Source organism: Manis pentadactyla, chromosome 17, assembly GCF_030020395.1.
Source record: "Manis pentadactyla isolate mManPen7 chromosome 17, mManPen7.hap1, whole genome shotgun sequence".
NCBI lineage: Eukaryota > Metazoa > Chordata > Mammalia > Pholidota > Manidae > Manis > Manis pentadactyla.
In genome coordinates, this window is record NC_080035.1 from 8,030,417 (window position 1) to 8,052,999 (window position 22,583).

The 22,583-nt window shown below is 34.3% G+C and overlaps 1 protein-coding gene across 3 annotated transcripts in view; it reads right to left on the bottom strand.

Moving 5' to 3' along the window:
* RB1 (RB transcriptional corepressor 1) overlaps positions 1–22,583 on the bottom strand; it is a 165,870-nt gene that overhangs the window by 96,744 nt on the left and 46,543 nt on the right. For 2 of the 3 annotated variants that reach the window (XM_036904000.2, XM_036904019.2), the window contains 6 exons: positions 22,336–22,451; positions 18,694–18,813; positions 10,583–10,621; positions 9,518–9,585; positions 4,451–4,561; positions 1,750–1,892 (listed from right to left, as the gene is read on the bottom strand). In XM_036904000.2, the coding sequence (XP_036759895.1) occupies positions 1,750–1,892; positions 4,451–4,561; positions 9,518–9,585; positions 10,583–10,621; positions 18,694–18,813; positions 22,336–22,451 (597 nt within the window). The remainder of the gene's footprint in view (positions 1–1,749; positions 1,893–4,450; positions 4,562–9,517; positions 9,586–10,582; positions 10,622–18,693; positions 18,814–22,335; positions 22,452–22,583) is intronic. The other variant, XM_057494514.1, reaches the window with a different exon arrangement.

A 22,583-nucleotide genomic window follows, 5' to 3' on the forward strand; every position in this document is an offset into this window, starting at 1 on the left:
GCATATTTTTGGGCCACTTCACACATGTCATCTCATATTTCGCTTAAAGAATATTTATTTTAATTATTTTAGCATAAATTTAGGATAATACTTCCATAAGACAGTAACTTCATACACAAAAATAATACCCAGTAATTCAATTCAAAACCAAATGAAAATATTTTGTGGAATTATGCAGTTTCATGAAAAAGAACCCTACATTTAACACAGATAATAAAAACCATACTCAGAGAACCTGGAGTTATACTCCTGGCTATTCTACACTTGCAATGTGTTAAAGAATTTTAAACAACTTATTTTTCTTCATTTAACTTCCCTTTCCAACTTTGAAGTATACATTTACTAAAGCAGAAATAGTTTAGTATCAGTTCCTGTCTTCTCCTTCACAAATAAGTTATAAGAAATTAAGCATTAGTAATACCCATTAGTTTTGTTTTCTAATTAACTGCCACTTAATTAAAACACTTATAAAATGAGTAGTTCTAGTTCACCAATCAGTATGACTAACCACTAATTATATAACTGTAAAGGCAACTAGCCAAGTTATACACCATAAATGCTGTATGTAATAATCAAGTGTCAATGAATTAATGTCAATTACCACCAATGCTTTTAATCACTTGTACTTTAAAAATCATTACTATAAAGACTCTTAATTATAAAAAAGAGTTATTTAAAATGAAAAGTAAAAAAAAAAAAAAAAAAAAAAAAAAGGATTTATTCCTGATTTTAAAATGAAATTTTACAAGTAGTTCTGAAATCCAGAGTTACCAACCAGGAATTAGAAAACTGCGTTTATTTGTATTCACTACCTTGAGGGACAAAGTGACAGACTGGAATAAGAAAATATATTTCCACTATATTTGTCAGCTTAGTAGCAAAGATAATTTGTAATCCTAGAAAGTAAAAAGTCTATATATATGTGTAAAAAAGGTGTTAATGCATCTATAGCTTTATGTCTATATCTATAGAGTATCTGAAATTAACAAAAGCCACAGTGCTAAACCCAGATATTTTAATAAATCATTCCAATACTTCTTAAACTAGATTTTGAGATCATACCCCATTCCTTCCCAGAGTTGACAGAGAATTTCAAAAATGCAACATTTCATACAGCTATGTGGTGGCAGTGAATTGTGGACAATATAACAAACTATGAGAGAAAGCAGTGAAAGGAGCACCGGTGGTAGATGTCCCAAAGTCCCAAAGTTAAGAATTAGGTATCAGTCTCTAAAGCTTGTTTACTCATTACTAAAAGGAGACTGAGTAAATGATTTGTAAGATTCCTTCCAATTTCAATATTCCAGATTCTATGAACAAGATAAGCAATTCCTGGGTATTCATGAATATTACCTACCAACCATTAACATCTGGTGTACGAAAGAGAGTAATTATAGAAGGCTGAACAGAAATTTGATGTTGGTTATCACTTATCACTAAACCAAAACACTAGGGTTAGGGCATTTTAAAACATGAGGGTATCAGTAACCACAGAGGAATCAAAGAACAAATACATTTGAAAACTTCTACCTTAATGATAGACATTTCAGTGATCCCAGAGTGAGGGAGCTATTCTCTTTAAAGTCAAAATAGCTGAATATGAAAATTTAATATTTTCTAAATATTTTACTACTGCAAAAGAATAGGCACTACTTGCAAAAAGCAAGCTCATTATGAAAAAATTATAAACTTAGCAAGAACTTACATCTAAATCTACTTTAACTATAAGAAATCATGAAGTTAAATTACCTCATCTATATTACACTCATGTTCTTTACAGAGAACTTCAATAATTCTTGTATCATTTTCTAGTTGTTTTGCTATCCGTGCACTCCTGTTCTGACCTCGCCTTGGTGTTCGAGGTGACCCATTAATAGGTATTACAGCTGTTTCTGTAAAAATGGTAAATTAGATAAGAACAATTGCACATTCCACTGTATAAAATAAAGAAGTAATCTAATGATACCTCAGAAGATCAGAAAATAATCTTGGTAACATTCTGCTACTTTTATTAGTCTTCATTAAAAGGCTATCAGTTCCATCTATTTATTGAATATCTGTTACAAGTTATGTACTGATATTCATTTTTGCCATCCTTATTCTCTATAGCCCCCAACTAACTGAAAAAGAAACTAAAATACTTAAGGCCCTGAAGATAAATAAGAAGAAGGCAAGGGAAAGAGCCAATTTATAAACTAATTCTAAGTGTATCCTACTGAGTCTATAAGGGGGAAAGAATGTTTTCTTAGAGTCTTAAAAATAATAAGCAAGTATTTATAGATTCAATTTCTAGATATAGTATAAAAATAAACTTCAAAAGTTTTAGCAAATACCATAGTAAATTATAACACTCTTAAAAAATAAGGATATAAATATTATAATATGATAATAAATGGTGATTTAAAAAAATATATTATTTTGAGCATTCCCAATTCAAACTGAACATGGTTTCAGCTATTGAAGATATTGCAGATGACCAAGTATAAAAAGTATTAACTGTCTCTACACCCAACCAAAAATTCACAGAAAATTCAAAGAGGAACATGCTGAATTATATCACAAGATGGAATCAGTAAAAATTAAACCATGGGAAACTTAACAGGACAAACTGATTTTTTAATAAATTGCAATAAAGATAAAAGGAGGAGGAATTTTTTTAAGTGTTAAAAGTTTATCAACAAGTAACAAAGATCTTACTTCAATTCTGATTTAGTCAACCTGTAAAAAAATTTTTAAATTACTTTTACAAGACAATGAAAATATGAACACTTACTACATATTTGGTGGTATTAAGGAATCACTATTAACTGATTTTCCAGTGTCATAATGGTACTACCATTATACTTTTTAAAAAGAGTTTATCACTTAGAAACACATACTGAAATTTATAAGAATGAAAAGGTATGCAAAGATGTGCTTCAAAATAATATAGCTGGTGGAATTGGGCAGTAATGGGGCTACAGGTTGACCAAAAGTTGTATGTTGATGGTAGGTGAGAATACAGAGGCTTATTATACTACTGTCTACTTTTGTAGTCACTTGAAATTCTCCATAATAAAAATTTAATTAAATGTTTACTATATTCAGTCTATTCAAAAACCTCACCCTGGTTTCTCATTAAGATAGCACTTAGTCAATTAAAATGTATATTTGAATTATCCAAAAGAGTAAAGCCTGTCAACCTAAAGTAACATCCTATGTCACCTTATTAAAGTTATAACATTGAAAAAAAGTGAGGACAAAAATCTTTAAAAGGAAATTTTTAGAGTCAGAAATTTTTAAAATATTGTTTCTATTTTGTTCCACCTGTTTTGCATTTGCTTTCTGCTAAATGACCTGCCTGTTAAACCATGTTCAATACATTTTCAACATTCTTCTCCAGAGACTATTTTTCTATAAAGTAACTGTTTCACAAAGATTAATTAGGCTTCAGCTTTTCAGCAACACTTTGAGACTTCCATGTTTTGATCTGTTCTCTATTATTTTAATATTATTAATACTTTCATCATTTTGGGAGCAGTCAGTTCAGCCTTAGTTTACATTTTCTGTAGAATTAAGCAATTTTGAATTCCTACTCTTGATGCTAAGGAAGCACTTCTATTCACCTTTGCTTAATGCTATCAAATTATTTTCATTTATATACACTTCCCATCTCATTACCCACTGTAGATGAATTACAGTTCATATGCAAAAAAAAAATTAGTCACATAATCATCGTAGCACTCTATAATAAAAATTTCATTAATCTGTTCCAGTAGAATAAGCCACTCTTTCCCATTCAGTCTCATTCATATCTGTGCCTTACCTCTTGATCTTCTCTTTACAGGGAATGCCCTCCCTCTGCTTCCCATAACACTCTAATCCTATCTATTCTTCAACACTCAATTCAAATACTACCTGTTTATACGATCTTTGGTCTTCCCCAGCTGGGAAAACTTTTTGCTTCCTGAACTCCCACAGTATTTGCTGTCTTTTGGCCCAGACCACTTTCTACAATATACTCTAACTACTTGCTTACTTGTCTTATCTCTCCTTCTATATCTTCTACTACTTGAGAGCAGAGTTCATGTCTGATTTATTGTTTATCATTCCCTCAGCTCTAGGACAAAGTTTTGGACTAGTAGACAACTAGGCCAACTATAAAAAATTGTTCAATGAACAACTGTTGAATGATGAAGTAGGAGGAGCATAAGTTATTATTATTACTATTTTTTATTAAAGTATTGTTGATATACAATCTTATGTTGGCTTTAAATATATAATACAGTGCTCCAACAGTTACTCATATTCTTAAATCCTCACCCCATCTGGTGCAGTCACTATCTACCAACATAGTAAGGTATTACAGAATCATTAACTGTATTCTCTGTGCCTTACTACCATCCCCGTGACCAACTTATATTGTGACTGCAAATTATTGGAGGGGCATAAATTATTTAAAAATACTTACTATATGGTTCTTTGAGCAAAGAAGGTGGTGAGAGTTTTATAAAATAGTCAAGGACACACAGCATTAACTGAAATGAGATCACCAGATCATCTTCCATTTGTAATATTTCTCCTGAAAATAAAAAAGTAAAGTTAGAGATTGAGATCTTTAAGTCAGGGAGAATTATGAGTATGGGCGTACCCATATACTCATTTATTCAACAATCACTAGAGACATGTTAAATTTTTTTTCTTTTTTTGGCAAAAGCTCAGTCAGATTTGAAATATATAAAAATACATAGTCATGAAATTATAAATGAAATATAACTCTATTATGGGAATTTTACATATAGGTATTATTATAATTCAGTAAGTATGTATAAATTTTTTTTCACTTTTTTAAACTTACTTTGTCTTACTTCAAGCTATAGAATTTATTATTTCTGAAAATAGTTTTAAGTATGATACATGCTAATATTTTAATTGTTTATTTATAAAACCTTATATTTTTCAAACTTAACCACCCTCCAAAATATTACAATTACCAAAGCCATTAAGAAATAGCAAAATTAGCACATCATTGTAAAATCATCTATACACTAATTATTTAGCACAAAAATCCTAAAGTTAATATGATAAATGCACAACCAGAGAGCCATGAGGAAAAAAATACATAAATAAATACCTGAGAAACAAATAGTGTAGCTATACAAAATATACAAGTCATGATCAAATATAGCTATGATATATTTGCTTATGGTTCTTCACTGTGCATTATTTTTAGAAGAAAAGTTTAATGTGACTCACTTCCTATCTTCTTGGTATCTGACTGCTACACTACTAATAATCCCAACAAATATTGATGGTATAGAAACTATGTAAGAAAATAGGTAATCCTGCATCAGGTAGGTTTTCTGGATCCATAGGTATGGTGAAAAAAATGTTTCTAATATATTTAGAAGTTAGTAAAAAATACCACAGAGATAAAGAATAATATCAAAGACTTCTGGTTAAAAATAATAGAGTGAAGTCAGATCAAAGAATCTCCTCCAATACCTAAAAAAATAAAAGGAAAAAAATGCACTGGTTAAGTGCGAGTACCATATTAAATTTGAGAAATACTGACTCAGAGACTATCCTCATCTTTTTCTTCTTACTTGCAGGGAGTAGAAATTGCTGATGAGAGGAGGGTAAAATGGAGAAAGTAAACAACTATAATTAACTTTCTGATAAACATACAGACTACAGTATACTGTGCTGAATTAGGGAACAACCTGAATCTCAACACAATTCTGTTGTGGAAACGGAAACTACCATAATAAGCATTCCGTTTTAGAGTTCATTCTAACCAAGAACTCGGAACAAAGACTTGTACCACTCCATATGAACTCTCCACTTTCTCCCTCACCCTCTGACTAAAAGTAAACATAATATAAAAACTGCTTTTATCTTACAGCTTTCTGGGGAACACAACAAATCACAGATAAAGTACAAAGTTAATGAAGGGAGATTTATTAACACTACATCAGAAAAAAAGAGAACAAAAGGTCAGGGATACATACATAAAGTTCTAGCAACATGGAGAGAAAAGTACAGGGGCTATGCAAACATACTATAGTAAAGAAAAAGGAAAAAAATAGAACCACAACATAAAAAAGGGAAACAATCCGGTAGAGAACCCAATTTAGGAGATAATTTGTCAGAAGAAAATGCCCTAAGAGTCTTTGCATTAAGAACTTAAAAAAACACAACTTATACAAGAACAAGAAGCTAGACAAGTTAAGAATAAACTGAGGACCAAACTAATGACTTGTTTAGTTTCACTTCTGTATTTAAATGATCTCTAAGCTAAGCTTATCATCACTTTTATATCACAGCTTTGCCATTTCTGAGTTCTTTATTTTGATCATTCTGAGCTGGCTGTATTTTACCATGAAGTTTTTCCTTCATTATATTCAAATACCATTATATACATAATTTAGCTCAAAACAGAAGAAAGGCTTGAGATAAAAATAGTCAATACATAAGAAAACAACCAAAGATTAGAATAATATGAGAGAAAAATAAATATGGAGGACAAAAAGAATCCAGCATAAGATAATGTTCCTGAAACATAATAAAATAGTACCTAATTAGAGTAATATTAAAACATGTAGTATGTTAAGATTTCCCTGAAATTAGGAGAAGCTTCAGTTTAAAAAGGGATGCAGAATTACAGAAAAACTAAGACAAAACAGTAAAAATTAAGAGATATCCTGGTAATGGCACTGAAACTCAAATTTAAAAAAAAGAACTCAAGTATTCAGGACATCAGTGAGAGGGGGAAATTAAGCCAGCCTCAGATTTCTGAACAGCAATGTTCAATACTAGAAAACAATGGCCTGAGGAAAACAAACATGACATGAGAATATGATATATAACCAAACTACGGACTCATAAACGTGCCAAACATAAGGAGTGTGTTGCCAAAATTCCTCTTTGGAAAAACTTCTTCATGGCAAAATACAGCTAGGAATAATCAAAATAAAGAACTCAGAAATGGCAAAGCTATGATATAGAAGTGATGATAAGCTTAGCTTAGAGTCCATTTAAATACAGAAGTGAAACTAAATAAGTCATCACAATTACAGAGCAGACTATAAATGTTATAATCTTTGATAACATGATGATAACAACAAATGAGTAAATCTGAAAGTGGAGAATGGGGAGGTGGTAGGAAGAATGAGAATAGAGGTATACGTCAGGGATATTGTGGGTTCAGTTCCTCCCACCTTGATAAAGTAAATATGGCAATAAAAGGAGACAAATAAATTTTTTGTTTCCCAGTACATATAAACATTATGTTTATCCTATTCTGTAGTCAATTAAGTTTGCAATAGCATTGTCTAAAAAAAAAATGTACATACCTTAAAAAAAATTTATCACTAAAAAATGCTAGCTATCATCTGTGCTTTCAATAAGATGTAATCACCAAAAAAAAATATAGGCAAAAATCTCTTGGACATAAACATGAGCAACTTCTTCATGAACATATCTCCCTGGGCAAGAGAAACAAAAGCAAAAATGAACAAGTGGGACTATATCAAACTAAAAAACTTCTGTACAGCAAAAATACCATCAGTAAAACAAAAAGACATCCTACAGTATGGGAGAATATATTCATAAATGACATATCCAATAAGGGGTTGACATCCAAATTATATAAAGAGCTCACGCACCTCAACAAACAAAAAGCAAATAAGCCAATTAAAAAATGGGCAGAGGTTCTGAACAGACACTTTTCCAAAGAAGAAATTCAGATGGCCAACACGCACATGAAAAGATGCTCCACATTGCTAATCATCAGAGAAATGCAAATTAAAACCACAATGAGATATCACCTCACACCACAGTTAGGATAGTCAACATCTAAAAGACAAACAAGAACAAATGCTGGCGAGAAGGTGGAGAAAAGGGAACCCTTCTACACTGCTGGTGAGAATGTAAACTCATTCAAACATTGTGGAAAGCAGTATGGAGGTTCCTCAAAAAACTAAAAATAGAAATACCATTTGACCCTGGAATTCCACCCTAGGAATTTACCCTAAGAATACAGTAGCCCAGTTTGAAAAAGCATTGATAAACGCACCCCTATTTATCGCAGCACTATTTACAAACCTAAGTGTCCATCAGTAGATGAATGGATAAAGAAGATGTGGTACATATACACAATGGAATATTATTCAGCCATAAGAAGAAAACAAATCCTACCATTTGCAACATGGATGGAGCTAGAGGGTATTATGCTCAGTGAAATAAGCCAGGCGGAGAAAGATAAATACCAAATGATTTCACTCATCTGTGGAGTATAAGAACAAAGCAAAAACTGAAGGAACAAAAGAGCAGCAGACTCACAGAACCCAAGAATGGACTAACAGTTACCAAAGGGAAAGGGACTGGGGAGGATGGGTGGGAAGGGAGGGATAAGGGGGAAAGGGGGACATTACGATTAGCACACATAATGTAGCGGGGGGGGCACACGGGAAGGGTGGTATGTACATAGAGGACAAGTAATGATTCTACAGCATCTTACTATGCTGATGGACAGTGACTGCAATGGGGTATGTGGGGGGGACTTCATAGTAGGGGGAGTCTAGTAACCATGTTGTTTAAGTAGTTATATATTAATGATACAAAAAAAAAGATGTAATCACCAATCACAGACCACTGATCGCCACAACAAATATAATAGCAATGAAAAGTTTGAAATATTGTGAGAATTACCAAAATGGACAGATATCTGAAGTGAGCAAATGCTATCACAAAAATGGCACCAAAAGGCTTGCTCAATACAGAGTTGCCACAGATGTTCAATTTTTTAAAAAGTAGTATCTATAAAGCATAATAAAGTGAAGCACAATAAAATGTGGTATGCCTGTCTGTATACTAACATTCTTTTTCTTCAAAGCAGATTAATACATATTGCTTTAAGTCAAAACACAAAGTTAAATAAAAATTCTACCCTCTTAGCTTTTTTGTAGTCTTAGAAAAAATATTTTAGGAAATAATACTTCTCAAGTGACCATTTATCTAAATTTAAGCAGTTCCATTTCTCTTTTTAATTTCATCCTTTAAATTTCAGTAAAATTAGTTTTTACATTTTAAATGTACTAAAATATTACCCTATTTTTAGAAAATTACAACTGTGTGTGAATGAATACATACTCCCACCTTTACCAGAATGTATGCACAAAAATGCATCTGGAACAAGAGTCACATAATTTTAATGATTATTATTTCTGGGTGGGTTTTGGATAATTTTTTTACATTTTTCTTTGTATTATTTTAATTCTTTATCATGAATATGTTATTTTTATAAAAACTAACATATTCTCAAAAGATAGAAAGGAAGGAGGAAAGGATGAAAGAAATTAGAAACAGAAATGAAGTAAGACATTTTTGAAGCTACTCCAGTATCAGAATTATAAGAACTTACTAATAGTTAGCAAGCCACACAGAGAATGAGGATAAAAAATTCTGAGCTTAGTCCAAAAGAATTATCAATTATTACATCTAAAACATTGGCATGTAACAAACATAACGATTTTACCTTTAGCTAGTAAAAATGTGATCCAAGAAACTTTTAGCACCAACATAGAATTTATGTCAGTAGATATCCTAGTAAACAAATAGAAAGCAGAAAAAAATTTTTATACTGACAGTTTTCTTACTACACTTTTCTTCATTTTTTAAAACTACAGACTTGAGTTGACTGCATGATAAACTATACAGTCCATTTTAAATGCATAATTTACACATGAACTCAATTTGCTCAATTCAGTTAGTGTTTTTCACCAAGATATTTATAGTTTCCCATAGAGTGGTATGCATTTTATAAAGGAAATATTGAATATCTCAATTCCAACCTAAATATGCACAGCAAGTGATGTACTATGATGTACTTGGTTTCCAATTACTTAATATTTTTCTGCTCTTTGTTTTCTAATAAAAATCAACAGTGTAAGCAGAAAAATAGAGGTCTGGCTGACAAAGTTAACCAGTTTAACACTGTGCCTTGGTAATGTTTTCATAGTCATTCACTTGTTGGAATTAACAAGTGGAATTAATAGATTAACAGAATTGATCAACACACAATTTCCCTTTACATCAATCACCTTCAATACTGCTACTTCAATGGGCAGAAAATCTCATATACTTCTCATTCTGTTTCCAAAGAAAAACTCTAGCACTCTTACATGAGTATACTGTTTAGCTGTGTATTATACATCTAAAAAATTTTTTTGGAAATTTTAATATAGACTTTCATATTTATTCTTACATAAAAATTATGCTTTGAATCTTAGTTAATGAAATGCCTGATACAGACCCTCAAAAATGATTTAGTCAATGAATTTGCATTTTTCCCAGAATCAGTGATGTTGCACTGAATCAGCTTCTACCTTTTTAGTTCTCTCTTACAGTAAAAGGTATTTTATCATACCATTTTCCTTGTGAGAAGTTAAATAATCTGCAAGATCTTAAATCTATGACTTTAATTTATGAAGTAGCATGCTATCATCAATGAAACTAACCCTGATGTTATCAACATATTTGGGATTACTCCAGAAAAACATGTTTTAAAAAAGTGAAAAATAACATGTTCTGAATAACTTACGAACTGCTGGGTTGTATCAAATATATAAGTTCACATGTCCTGTAAGGAAGAAATAATTATATTAAAACTACAGCTTTTTTTAAAGTTACTTTTTAATTTTTTTCATAATTTAGAAATCAATTTTAGCATGCTTCTGTTTATCTTTTAAGAAGTATACATTTTAAACAAAAAATGTATAGCATCAGAGAACAAAATTAAAATAGATTTTCCTGGTTTATGACATTTCACACATCACTATAATATCTAATTACAAAAGGACTGGACTGCATATGTGCATTTGTAATTCAGTATAAATTTTATAATTGAATCCTGATCTGGTTAGAGACCCAGAACAAGTCATAAAAAACTATTTAACTACTAGTCTCACTAAATTAACACAACTGAAAAGTACGATAAAACCTACTTGTTTAGGACAATGACTTCCAGCATGGTGGAGTAAAGATCTCAGCAGACTTGCTCCCCAGTGTAATAACTATAATTGGTGAAAATTATTTTTAAACCAATTAAAGTCTCTGGAAATTTTCCTAAGAATGAGTATACAGCAAAAAAGGGAAACATTTTTTCAAGAAAATCTACTAAACCTTATTAAGAACAATGATAGTCTGTGGAATTCAAAGCAAAATTCACTTCTTTCTCATCTCCAACTCAGCATAACAAAGCTCTAGCTGGTACAGTCAAGACAACAGGGCTCCCTCTCTCCCAGCTCCCAGGCTACAGCAATCTTTCTGGGAAGGGCAGGCTACCAGCATTTCTTCTCATCACCCCCAACTCTGTGTTGCAGAAGGTCTACCCCAGACAAGAGAAGCTGAGAGGTATGGGGCTGTCTTCCTCCACTTAGTCCCCTCTCATAGGGCAGAAGTTTGACGCTAGACACAGCAGATCAAGAATACTGGGGCCTTGACTTTCCTTGCCCCATTTAGCTCTTAGAACAGAGGTTCCAGCCACAAAAGGCAATGTAAGAAGTACAGAGGTTATCATTTTTTCTCAGTGCCCCACTCTTAAAGCAGAGGTGTCACTCCAAGAGGACATTGTCTCCACCCTGATTTCCTGAGCAGTGGAATACAAGTGTCACCCAGGGAAGAGGCAAGCCTTAAGAACAGAGAGCTCTGAAGCTCTTTCCAAGGGAATTAACTTCATTAAGAACAGAGTGTGGGGACATTCAAGGGTAAGAGCACTGTTGAAAACAATGGAGATTTTGTTGGTAGGCAAGTAAGAGGAAGCTCATAGTTCAAAGAAAGCAAAATCCTAGACAATCTAGGAGAGAACCAGGGAAAATATATTAGTTTCATGTTTTCTTATTGAAATTTAATTCACAAAGCATAAAATCCACCATTTTAAACTGTATAAATTCAGTAGTTTTTAATATATTCACTTGGTTATGCAACCATCACCACTAATTCCAGAATATTTCCATGAAGTTTCCAAAAAGAAATCTCTTATCTGTTAGCAGTTACTCCTCATTCCCTTGACTTCTAATTATCTGGCAATCACTAATATACTTTCTGTTTTTATGGATAGGCCTATTCTAGACATTTCATATAATGGGATATGTGGTCTTTTGTGTCTGGCTTCTTTCATTTCTTAGCTTAATGTTTTCAAGGTTCAACCCATGTTGTAAATATACCAGTACTTTACTCCACAGCCGAACAATATTTCATCATATGGTTATACCCCCTTTTGTTTATCTATTCATCCTCTGATAAGACATTTGGGTTGTTTCTACTTTTTGGTTATTATGAATAATGCTGCTATCTTGTGATAAAAGATGGCGGCATGAGAGGAGAGACAGAGGCTTCCTCCTAAAACTGGATACAATTGGAAAATACAGTTGGTGCAACTAATCCTGAGAGAGCAACAGAAAAGAGGTCGGTCAGACTGCACACACCTGGAGGAAAGAGCAGACCTCAGCCAACGGGGTAACGTACCAGAGCTGTGGCTCCCCGGGACCCGAGCCCCTCCCCCACCCCAGCTCACCGGCGGAAGGAAGACAAACGGAGCAGGAAAGGAGTGGAAGGCCTGGGACTGCTGAATACCTAGCTCGGGAGATCTCCGCTGGGAGCACAAACCTACATTTCATGGTGCTTTCATGAGACTCGCGTGACTACCGGGTTGGAAAGTTAATACACGCAGAGTTCCTGGGGAGACTGGGATTCCGGCTGCTTGTGGAAAGCAGGGACCCATATCCAGCTGCTCTGGGACAAAAACTTACACCTGTGTGCTGGGCCCACTGGCTCAGGCAGTGGAGACAGGCACAGCAGCCGGGAGGCGGGGAACAGCTCTTTCCTCCCTCCAGGCACCAGTACCGCTCCCCTGCGACCCCCTGACATTGCTTCAGGGGCTGATCAGCTCCAGAATAGAGCTTCTGGACACTAGAGGGCGCCATATACAAGCATGAAACACCCAAGGAACCTTGTCCAGAGTAAAATTATTAATACAACTCCCAAGAAAGATTTAAATGATATGGACCTCGTGACTCTTCCTGAAAGGGAGTGCAAAATAAAAATCATCAACATTCTAATGGAGGTATGGAAAGACATCCAAGAACTCAGGAATGAATTCAGGTTGGAGATCCAATCACTGAAGAGCACGATGGAGGGTATTAAAAGCACGTTGGATATGGTGGAGGAGACAATCAATGAAATAGAAACTAGAGAAGAGGAATACAAAAAAGCTGAGGCACAGAGAGAAAAAAGGATCTCTAAGAATGAAACAATATTGAGAGAACTGTGTGACCAATCCAAGCGGAACAATATTCGCATTATAGGGTTACCAGAAGAAGAAGAGAGAGAAAGGGATAGAAAGCGTCTTTGAGGAGGTAGTTGCTGAAAACTTCCCCAATATAGGGAAGGACATAGTCTCTCAGGCCATGGAGATCCACAGATCCCCCAACACAAGGGACCCAAGGAAGACAACACCAAGACACATAGTAATTAAAATGGGAAAGATCAAGGATAAGGAAAGACTGCTAAAAGCAGCCAGAGAGAGAAATAAGATCACATACAAAGGAAAGCCCATCAGGCTAACATCAGACTTCTCAGCAGAAATCTTACAGGCCAGAAGGAAGTGGCATGATGTATTTAATGCAATGAAGCAGAAGGGCCTGGAACCAAGATTACTTTATCCGGCAAGATTATCATTTAAATTTGAAGGAGGGATTAAACAATTTCCAGATAAGCAAAAGCTGAGAGAGTTTACATCCCACAAACCATCTCTGCAGTCTATTTTGGAGGGACTGCTATAGATGGAAGTGTTCCTAGGGTTGGATAGCTGTCACCAGAGGTAGTAAAACCACGGTAGGGAGGGTGGAGCAGCTGATTGCGAGGCAAATGCAAAAATAAATTGACTATCCCCAAAGCCAATCAAGGGATAGAGAAAAAGTATAGAATCTGATACCCAATATATAAAGAATGAAGGAGGAAGAAAAAGGACGAGAACTAGAAAAGAACCTTTAGATTGTGTTTGTAACAGTACACTAAGTGAGTTAAGTTAGACTCTTAGATAGTAAGAAAAGTAACCTGGAACCTTTGGTAATCACGAGTCTAAAGTCTGAAATGGCAATAAGTACATACCTATCGAAAATCACCCTAAATGTAAATGGACTGAATGCACCAATCAAAAGACATAGAGTCACTGAATGGATAAAAGAACAAGACCTGTCTATATGATGCTTACAAGAGACTCACCTCAAACCCAAAGACATGCAGAGACTAAAAGTCAAGGGATAGAAAAAGATATTTCATGCAAACAATAGGGAGAAAAAAGCGGGTGTTGCAGTACTAGTAGCAGACAAAATAGACTTCAAAACAAAGAAAGTAACAAGAGATAAAGAAGGACATTACATAAAGATAAAGGGCTCAGTCCAACAAGAGGATATAACCAATATAAATACACATGCACCCAACACCGGAGCAACAGCATATGTGAAACAAAACTAACAGAACTAAAGGAGGAAATAGAATGCAATGCATTTTAGGAGACTTCAACACACCATTCACTCCAAAGGACAGGTCCACCAGACAGAAAATAAGTAAGGACACAGAGGCACTGAACAACACAATAGAACAGATGGACCTAATAGACATCTATAGAACTCTACATCCAAAAGCAACAGGATACACATTCTTCTCAAGTGCACATGGAACATTTTCCAGAATAGACCACATACTAGGCCACAAAAAGAGCCTCAGTAAATTAAAAAACATTGATATTCTACCAACCAACTTTTCAGGCCACAAAAGTATAAAACTAGAAATAAATTGTACAAAGAAAGCAAAAAGGCTCACAAACACATGGAGGCTTAACAACACGCTTCTAAATAGTCAATGGATCAATGACCAAATTAAAATGGAGATCCAGCAATATATGGAAATAATTGACAACAACAGCACAAAGCCCCAACCTCTGTGGGACGCAGCGAAAGCAGTCTTAAGAGGAAAGTATATAACAATCCAGGCATATTTAAAGAAGGAAGAACAAACCCAAATGAATAGTCTAACTTCACAATTATCAAAATTAGAAAAACAAGAACAAATGAGGCCTAAGGTCAGCAGAAGGAGGGACATAATAAAGATCAGAGAAGAAATAAATAAATTGAGAAGAATAAAACAATGGAAAAAATCAATGAAACCAAGAGCTGGTCCTTTGAGAAAATAAACAAAATTGATAAGCCTCTAGCCAGACTTATTAAGAGAAAAAGAGAATCAATACACATCAACAGAATCAGAAACGAGAAAGGAAACATCACAACGGACCCAACAGAAATACAAAGAATTATTAGAGACTACTATGAAAACCTATATGCTAAGAAGCTGGAAAACCTAGAAGAAACAGACAACTTCCTAGAAAAATACAACCTTCCAAGACTGACCAAGGAAGAAACACAAAATCTAAACAAACCAATTACCAGCAAAGATATTGAAGCGGTAATCAAAAAAACTACCCAAGAACAAAACCCCTGGGCCAGATGGATTTACCTCGGAATTGTATCAGACATACAGAGAAGCCATAATACCCATTCTCCTTAAAGTTTTCCAAAAAATAGAAGAGGAGGGAATACTCCCAAACTCATTCTATGAAGCCAACATCACCCTAATACCAAAACCAGGCAAAGATCCCACCAAAAAAGAATATTACAGACCAATATCCCTGATGAACGTACATGCAAAAATACTCAACAAAATATTAGCAAACCTAATTCAAAAATACATCAAAAGGATCATACACCATGACCAAGTGGGATTCATCCCAGGGATGCAAGGATGGTACAACATTCAAAAATCCAACATCACCCACCACATCAACAAAAACAAGGACAAAAACCACATGATCATCTCCATAGATGCTGAAAAGCATTAGACAAAATTCAACATCCATTCATGATAAAAACTCTCAAGAAAATGGGTATAGAGGGCAAGTACCTCAACATAATAAAGGCCATATATGATGAACCCACAGCCAACATCATACTGAACAGTGAAAAGCTGAAAGCTTTTCCTCTGAGATCAGGAACAAGACAGGGATGCCCACTCTGCCCACTGTTATTCAACATACTACTGGAGGTCCTAGCCACGGCAATTAGACAAAACAAAGAAATACAAGGAATCCAAACTGGTAAAGAAGAAGTCAAACTGTCACTATTCACAGATGACATGATATTGTACATAAAAAACCCTAAAGACTCCACTCCAAAACTACTAGAAGTGATATCGGAATACAGCAAAGTTGCAGGATACAAAATTAACACACAGAAATATGTGGCTTTCCTATACACTAACAATGAACTAATAGAAAGAGAAATCAGGAAAACAATTCCATTCCCAATTGCATCAAAAAGAATAAAATACTTAGGAATAAACCTTACCAAGGAAGTGAAAGACCTATACCCTGAAAACTACAAGACACTCTTAAGAGAAATTAAAGAGGACACTAACAAATGGAAACTCATCCCATGCTCTTGGCTAGGAAGAATTAATATCGTCAAAATGGCCAGCCTGCCCAAAGCAATGTACAGATTCGATGCAATCCCTATCAAATTACCAACAACATTCTTCAACGAACTAGAACAAATAGTTCAAAAATTCATATGGAAACACCAAAGACCCTGAATAGCCAAAGCAATCCTGAGAAGGAAGAATAAAGTTGGGGGGATCTCGCTCCCCAACTTCAAGCTCTACTACAGAGCCACAGTAATCAAGACAGTTTGGTACTGGCACAAGAACAGAGCCACAGACCAGTGGAACAGAATAGAGACCCCAGATACTAACCCAAACATTTATGGTCAATTAATATCTGATAAAGGAGCCATATACTTACAATGGGGAAATGACACTCTCTTCAACAGATGGTGCTGGCAAAACTGGACAGCTACATGTAAGAGAATGAAACTGGATCATTGCTTAACCCCATACACAAAAGTAAATTCGAAATGGATCAAAGACCTGAATGTAAGTCATGAAACCATAAAACTCTTAGAAAAAAACATAGGCAAAAATCTCTTGGACACAAACATGAGCGACTTCTTCATGAACATATCTCCCCAGGCAAGGGAAACAAACGCAAAAATGAACAAATGGTACTATATCAAGCTGAAAAGCTTCTGTACAGCAAAGGACACCATCAATAGAACAAAAAGGTACCCTAAACTATGGGAGAATATATTCATAAATGACAGATCCGATAAAGGGTTGACATCCAAAATATATAAAGAGCTCATACACCTCAACAAACAAAAAGCAAATAATCCAATTAAAAAATGGGCAGAGGAGCTGAACAGACAGTTCTCCAGAGAAGAAATTCAGATGGCCAACAGACACATGAAAAGATGCTCCACATCGCTTGTCATCAGAGAAATGTAAATTAAAACCACAATGAGATATCACCTCACACCAGTAAGGATCTCCACCATCCAAAAGACAAACAACAACAAATGTTGGCGAGGTTGCGGAGAAAGGGGAATGCTCCTACACTGCTGGTGGGAATGCAAATTAGTTCAACCATTGTGGAAAGCAGTATGGAGGTTCCTCAAAACACTGAAAATAGAAATACCATTTGCCCCAGGAATTCCACTCCTAGGAATTTACCCTAAGAATGCAGCACTCCAGTTTGAAAAAGACAGATGCACCCCTATGTTTATCACTGCACTATTTACAATAGCCAAGAAATGGAAGCAACCTAAGTGTCCATCAGTAGATGAATGGATAAAGAAGATATGGTACATATACACAATGGAATATTACTCAGCTATAAGAAAAAAAACAGATCCTACCATTTGCAACAACATGGATGGAGCTAGAGGGTATTATGCTCAGTGAAATAAGCCATGCGGATAAAGACAAGTACCAAATGATTTCACTCATATGTGGAGTATAAGAACAAAGAAAAACTGTAGGAACAGAACAGCAGCAGAATCACAGAATCCAAGAATGGACTAATGGTTACCCAAGGGAAAGGGACCTGGGCAGGAGGCGTGGGAAGGGAGGGATAAGGGCAGGGAAAAAGAAAGGGGGCATTACGATTAGCATGTATAATGTGTGGGGGTGGCATAGGGAGGGCTGTGCAACACAGAGACGACTAGTAGTGAGTCTACAGCATCTTACTACGTTGATGAACAGTGACTGTAATGGGGTTTTTTGGGGGGGACTTGGTGAAAGGGGGAATCTAGTAACCATAATGTTCTTCATGTAAATGTAGATTAATGATAATAAAATGAATTATGAAAAAATAAAAAAAAATAATGCTGCTAAACTAAATCTTTTTCTATACTAAGTAACACCATTAGGGAGAAGTTTAAATTTAATTCCTCTTCTCTTCAGAACTAGAAGTCTTCTGACAGAGAAGGCTAAAGTGGGAATTAAGCTTAAAGTTTGTTAAAACAAATGAGAAACATGAAAGGATAGTAAAACAATTAATTTTGGAGTAAGAAGAATGCATACACATCAATGGATAAATAAGAAAGCTAAGATTTAATAAGAAACTAATAGTAGAGGAGACAAATATAAGGGGTAATACTTAACAAGTTTACTAAATATATGTAATAGTTCCCAGACGGAATCTAATCATGAACAGAGTCATGAAAAACGAGGGTGTAATCCTAAAAAAAAGTTTTATTTTACCTTTCTAGCTTGCTGTAGAGCACACGTAACACATCATACTTCTTCACCAGTCGTGACATAGCATTATCAACTTTGGTACTGGTATCAATTTCTTTTATTAAGTCAAAGAATTTATAGACACTACAAGGAAAGAATAGGAAAAGTGAATCTGCTACTTAAAACATTCATTTTATTTCATTTTCAAAGCATACACATTTCAATTCAAAATATTATTAGCTCTACACCAAATTACTATTATATCCTTTGGAAAGAATCACTCTTTGCATTTTATTTAAATTTGAAGAGAAAAAAATCAACTGGTTTTCAACCTATACCCCTATATCTATATACATATGCCTATATCCATTTATCATCAAGAATAAAGAAAAAAAAAGGGCATGACAGATACATACATACATATTTATTTCTATAGCTACCTACCTATGTGTTTTTACAACTGTAAGTTCACAACCATTTATCCAATTTCAAACAAAACCACATCGCTCATTCCAGTTTTCCCTTTCCATACTTATAACTTTTCTTTGACAGTGAGAAATTTGGACTCCATTTATGTTTATTTTATTTACTCATTTAATCACCCCCTCCCCGTCCTCCCACCCTACCGTATGTAACCATCTCCATCTCCATTCCCCGACATGGGCACTTTCCTCTCCTGTCTGGAATGACTCCCCATCCTGGGTTGCCCTCACCCATCCACATGACCCCTTCCTCACCCTAGAAGGACTCTGACTTCAACCCCAAACTGACTTCACCTCAGATGTGCCATGACTCTCTACGCCAGCCACCTGCACACCCTGCTCGGCCTCCTACACTGAAGGAGCAGCCCATCGCTGGCCCCGTGTGGATGTCCTCCTCACTCTACTTTGGACATGACATCCTTCTCTGGGCCCCATGGCTCTCCCCCACCATAGAGGCACACACCTACTTTCTTCTCCCCACTGATAGTTTTAGGACTGAATTGTTGGGAAAGAGAAAAGGCAAATCAATTAAAATATTTAAGTTGTTTAAATAATTATTTTAAATCATATTGTTTTCTATGAAAATTAACCCATTTGAAATACCAGTACATACATTTTTCACTACTGAAAAATAGGGCACTAAAGACAGGAATCATCAACTGCACCCTACATACTAATTTGTAATCAAGTTTATCTATGGAATTATACCAAAGCAGCTAACTGAACTAAAGAGTAGTTAGAGGCCCATCTATAGGCTGTGCAGCAACCAATGAATTATAGGCTCCAATCCAAAAATGGGATGGACCACTAAAATTTATCTCTAGAATTTGAAAAATAATAGCTTCAGCTAGTTAGCAGAGGACACAGAACCCAAAAGAAGGTTATTAAAATTTGCCCCTGATAAAGAAGGGATTGGGGCAGTCATGACAAGCTATGTGGAAAAGAAAATGAAGGAGTAAAAAGATATGGACAATTAGGATGTTACTTAGAATAAGAGAATGGAGCAAATGTGCAGATATATCCAGAGAAGAAAAAGTCAACCTTAGAATAGCAGTGCCCTCTCAGTACCAGTTTTTATGAGATACATGGCAACATCTATCCATGGAGCACCATGTAAGCTGTGAATTGTTACTATAAAGAGGGGTAACTTAAGTGAGTCTCTACTCCTTTTATAGCCCTCTGAAGGAAAAAAGAGAGGGGAGGAAAGGCAGGCATTAAAATAGAATAAAGACATAGATCTGTAAATAACTACATATTCTAGAGCATTGCTCTATGGATTCATACTCGTCTGTGAACTGTCACCAGTACACAATTAAATAAGTACAGAAATTGAGAGTAAGCATTTAAAAATTTTATGGCAATTTGACACTTTCTGCTTGCTAAATATAATTTAAAAATTGATCCTGTGTTTACTATGATTTTTTAAAATTTTTCTAGTAATAAATTTATATTTAAAAAAAATACCAGTCCATGACATATATGTCAGAAATTTTTTTTTAAAAGTCCTTCACCAGAGGATGTTTAAGAAGCAGTGGTCTAGATAACATTCCAGAATAATTATCAGAACACTAGATATCCTAAGAAAAACTGTACCAAATACATTACTGCATTTATTGTAAGGGAGATTACTTATGACATGTCCAATTTATAAATAAGTGTTACACTAAGAACACTCTTAGGAAAAAATTTTAGGAAAAGATTGCCAAGAAAAATCTTTCATCTTATAGATAAAAGATGCAATAGCCCTATTCTGTCATATTTATTTGGTAGTCTATGAGTAGCTACATAACACTTTAATGCAGTCATCTTTTAAGTGTTTTCTTCCTCACTGGATTGATTTTCTTGAGGTCACAGACTAGTTCTCATATCTCCATCTATACCATTAGAACCTAGCATAGTATCATAGTGCCTAACAGTTGTTTAAGTTTTCTTTCCTTCCTTTTTCTCGTAAGGAGAAGACATGGGGCAGAGGGTGGCTACAAAAGGAAAGAGATTCACACCTCATCAGTGACTATGCCTTTACAGGTACTGACTCTATGAACTATTTACCTCTCTACTCATTATAAGTTGTTTAATTCCTATAATTCTATGAAGTAGCTAATAATGTTCATTTCACAGATGAGAAACCTAAAATTTAATAAGCCTAAGCAATCCATTCCAAATTATATAGTTTGTAAAACAACAGAACCCAGTTTTAAACCCAGTTTACTGCAACCCAAACATCCATATCCTTTCCCATTCTGAGGATACTAAAACCTTTGCTGAGTAAATGAATAAATTAATATAGAAATTTGTTTATATTTTTAATTTTCAGTTATATATAAACTATTTAGACTTAGTGATTTTATTTAATAAACTTAAATTATGAAATCCCTGAGAAGTAAATCAATTCAGATTCAATAGGTAAAATATGAATATAGAAGGCCTTTGTTGCCATATTTTATTTAGAGGTAGTAAGAAAAAGTATTACCAAAAAATGTAACAATTTAATTAATCTCATTTGGATAAAACCTCAATTATGTTTAATTCTAGATGGCTTTATCCAAGAAGAAACATATAGTACTATTTTTTGGAAAAATTATTTACTGTTGCATTTTGTAAATATGCTGCAAACAAAAAGATCTGACTGACCATAAGTTCTAGAAGGCTTCTCAAGATAAAGTTTATGAGTTAATGGAAACAAATTAGTAAACTCTTCTTTCAAAGGTTATAAGTCCAATAACAAACATTAAGTAATTATTGGGGCAAGTATTATAATAGATACTCCAATGAATATTTAGCCTCTAAACATATATAATATCTATTATATTAATCTTAAACATTAATAAATCTTAACAAAATTTCTTTGAGATACTCTACTTTTATAAAGGTTTTAATATAACAAGCTTACTTTACAAATTCTTGCTTTTTTGTCCACCTTATCCATAGCTATAATTAAGAAGTTTACAGATACTGAAAGATACAATGAAAATTTTCTCAGGACACTAACTGATACATTTTTTAAAAAGCACAGCATACATACACCCTCATTAGGGGCTCAATGAGAGAATGACAGTTAACTAGCTGACCTAAATCCTTTACAATTTATTTTTAGCATTTCTCACTAATACCCTAAAGTCTATTAAAAGGAAAGTTCAAAATCAATTTTAATGCCAGAGGCCCATACTGATGTAAGAAATTTTACCTGGTTTCTATGTTTCTCTGTAGCTCAGTAAAAGTGAATGGCATCTCATCTAGGTCAATTGCTGCAATAAAGATACAGACTCCCCATAGTTCTTTTTTCTTCTGAATATAATCTTCCTGGGGAAGAAAAAAGGATTCAAATATGTCATTAAATCATTTACACATTGGATACTGTGTTATAATTGTATTAAACATGTTTTTTTTCTTACTTAGCATAACAAAATAAATGTTTTTAAATCCTTATGATGG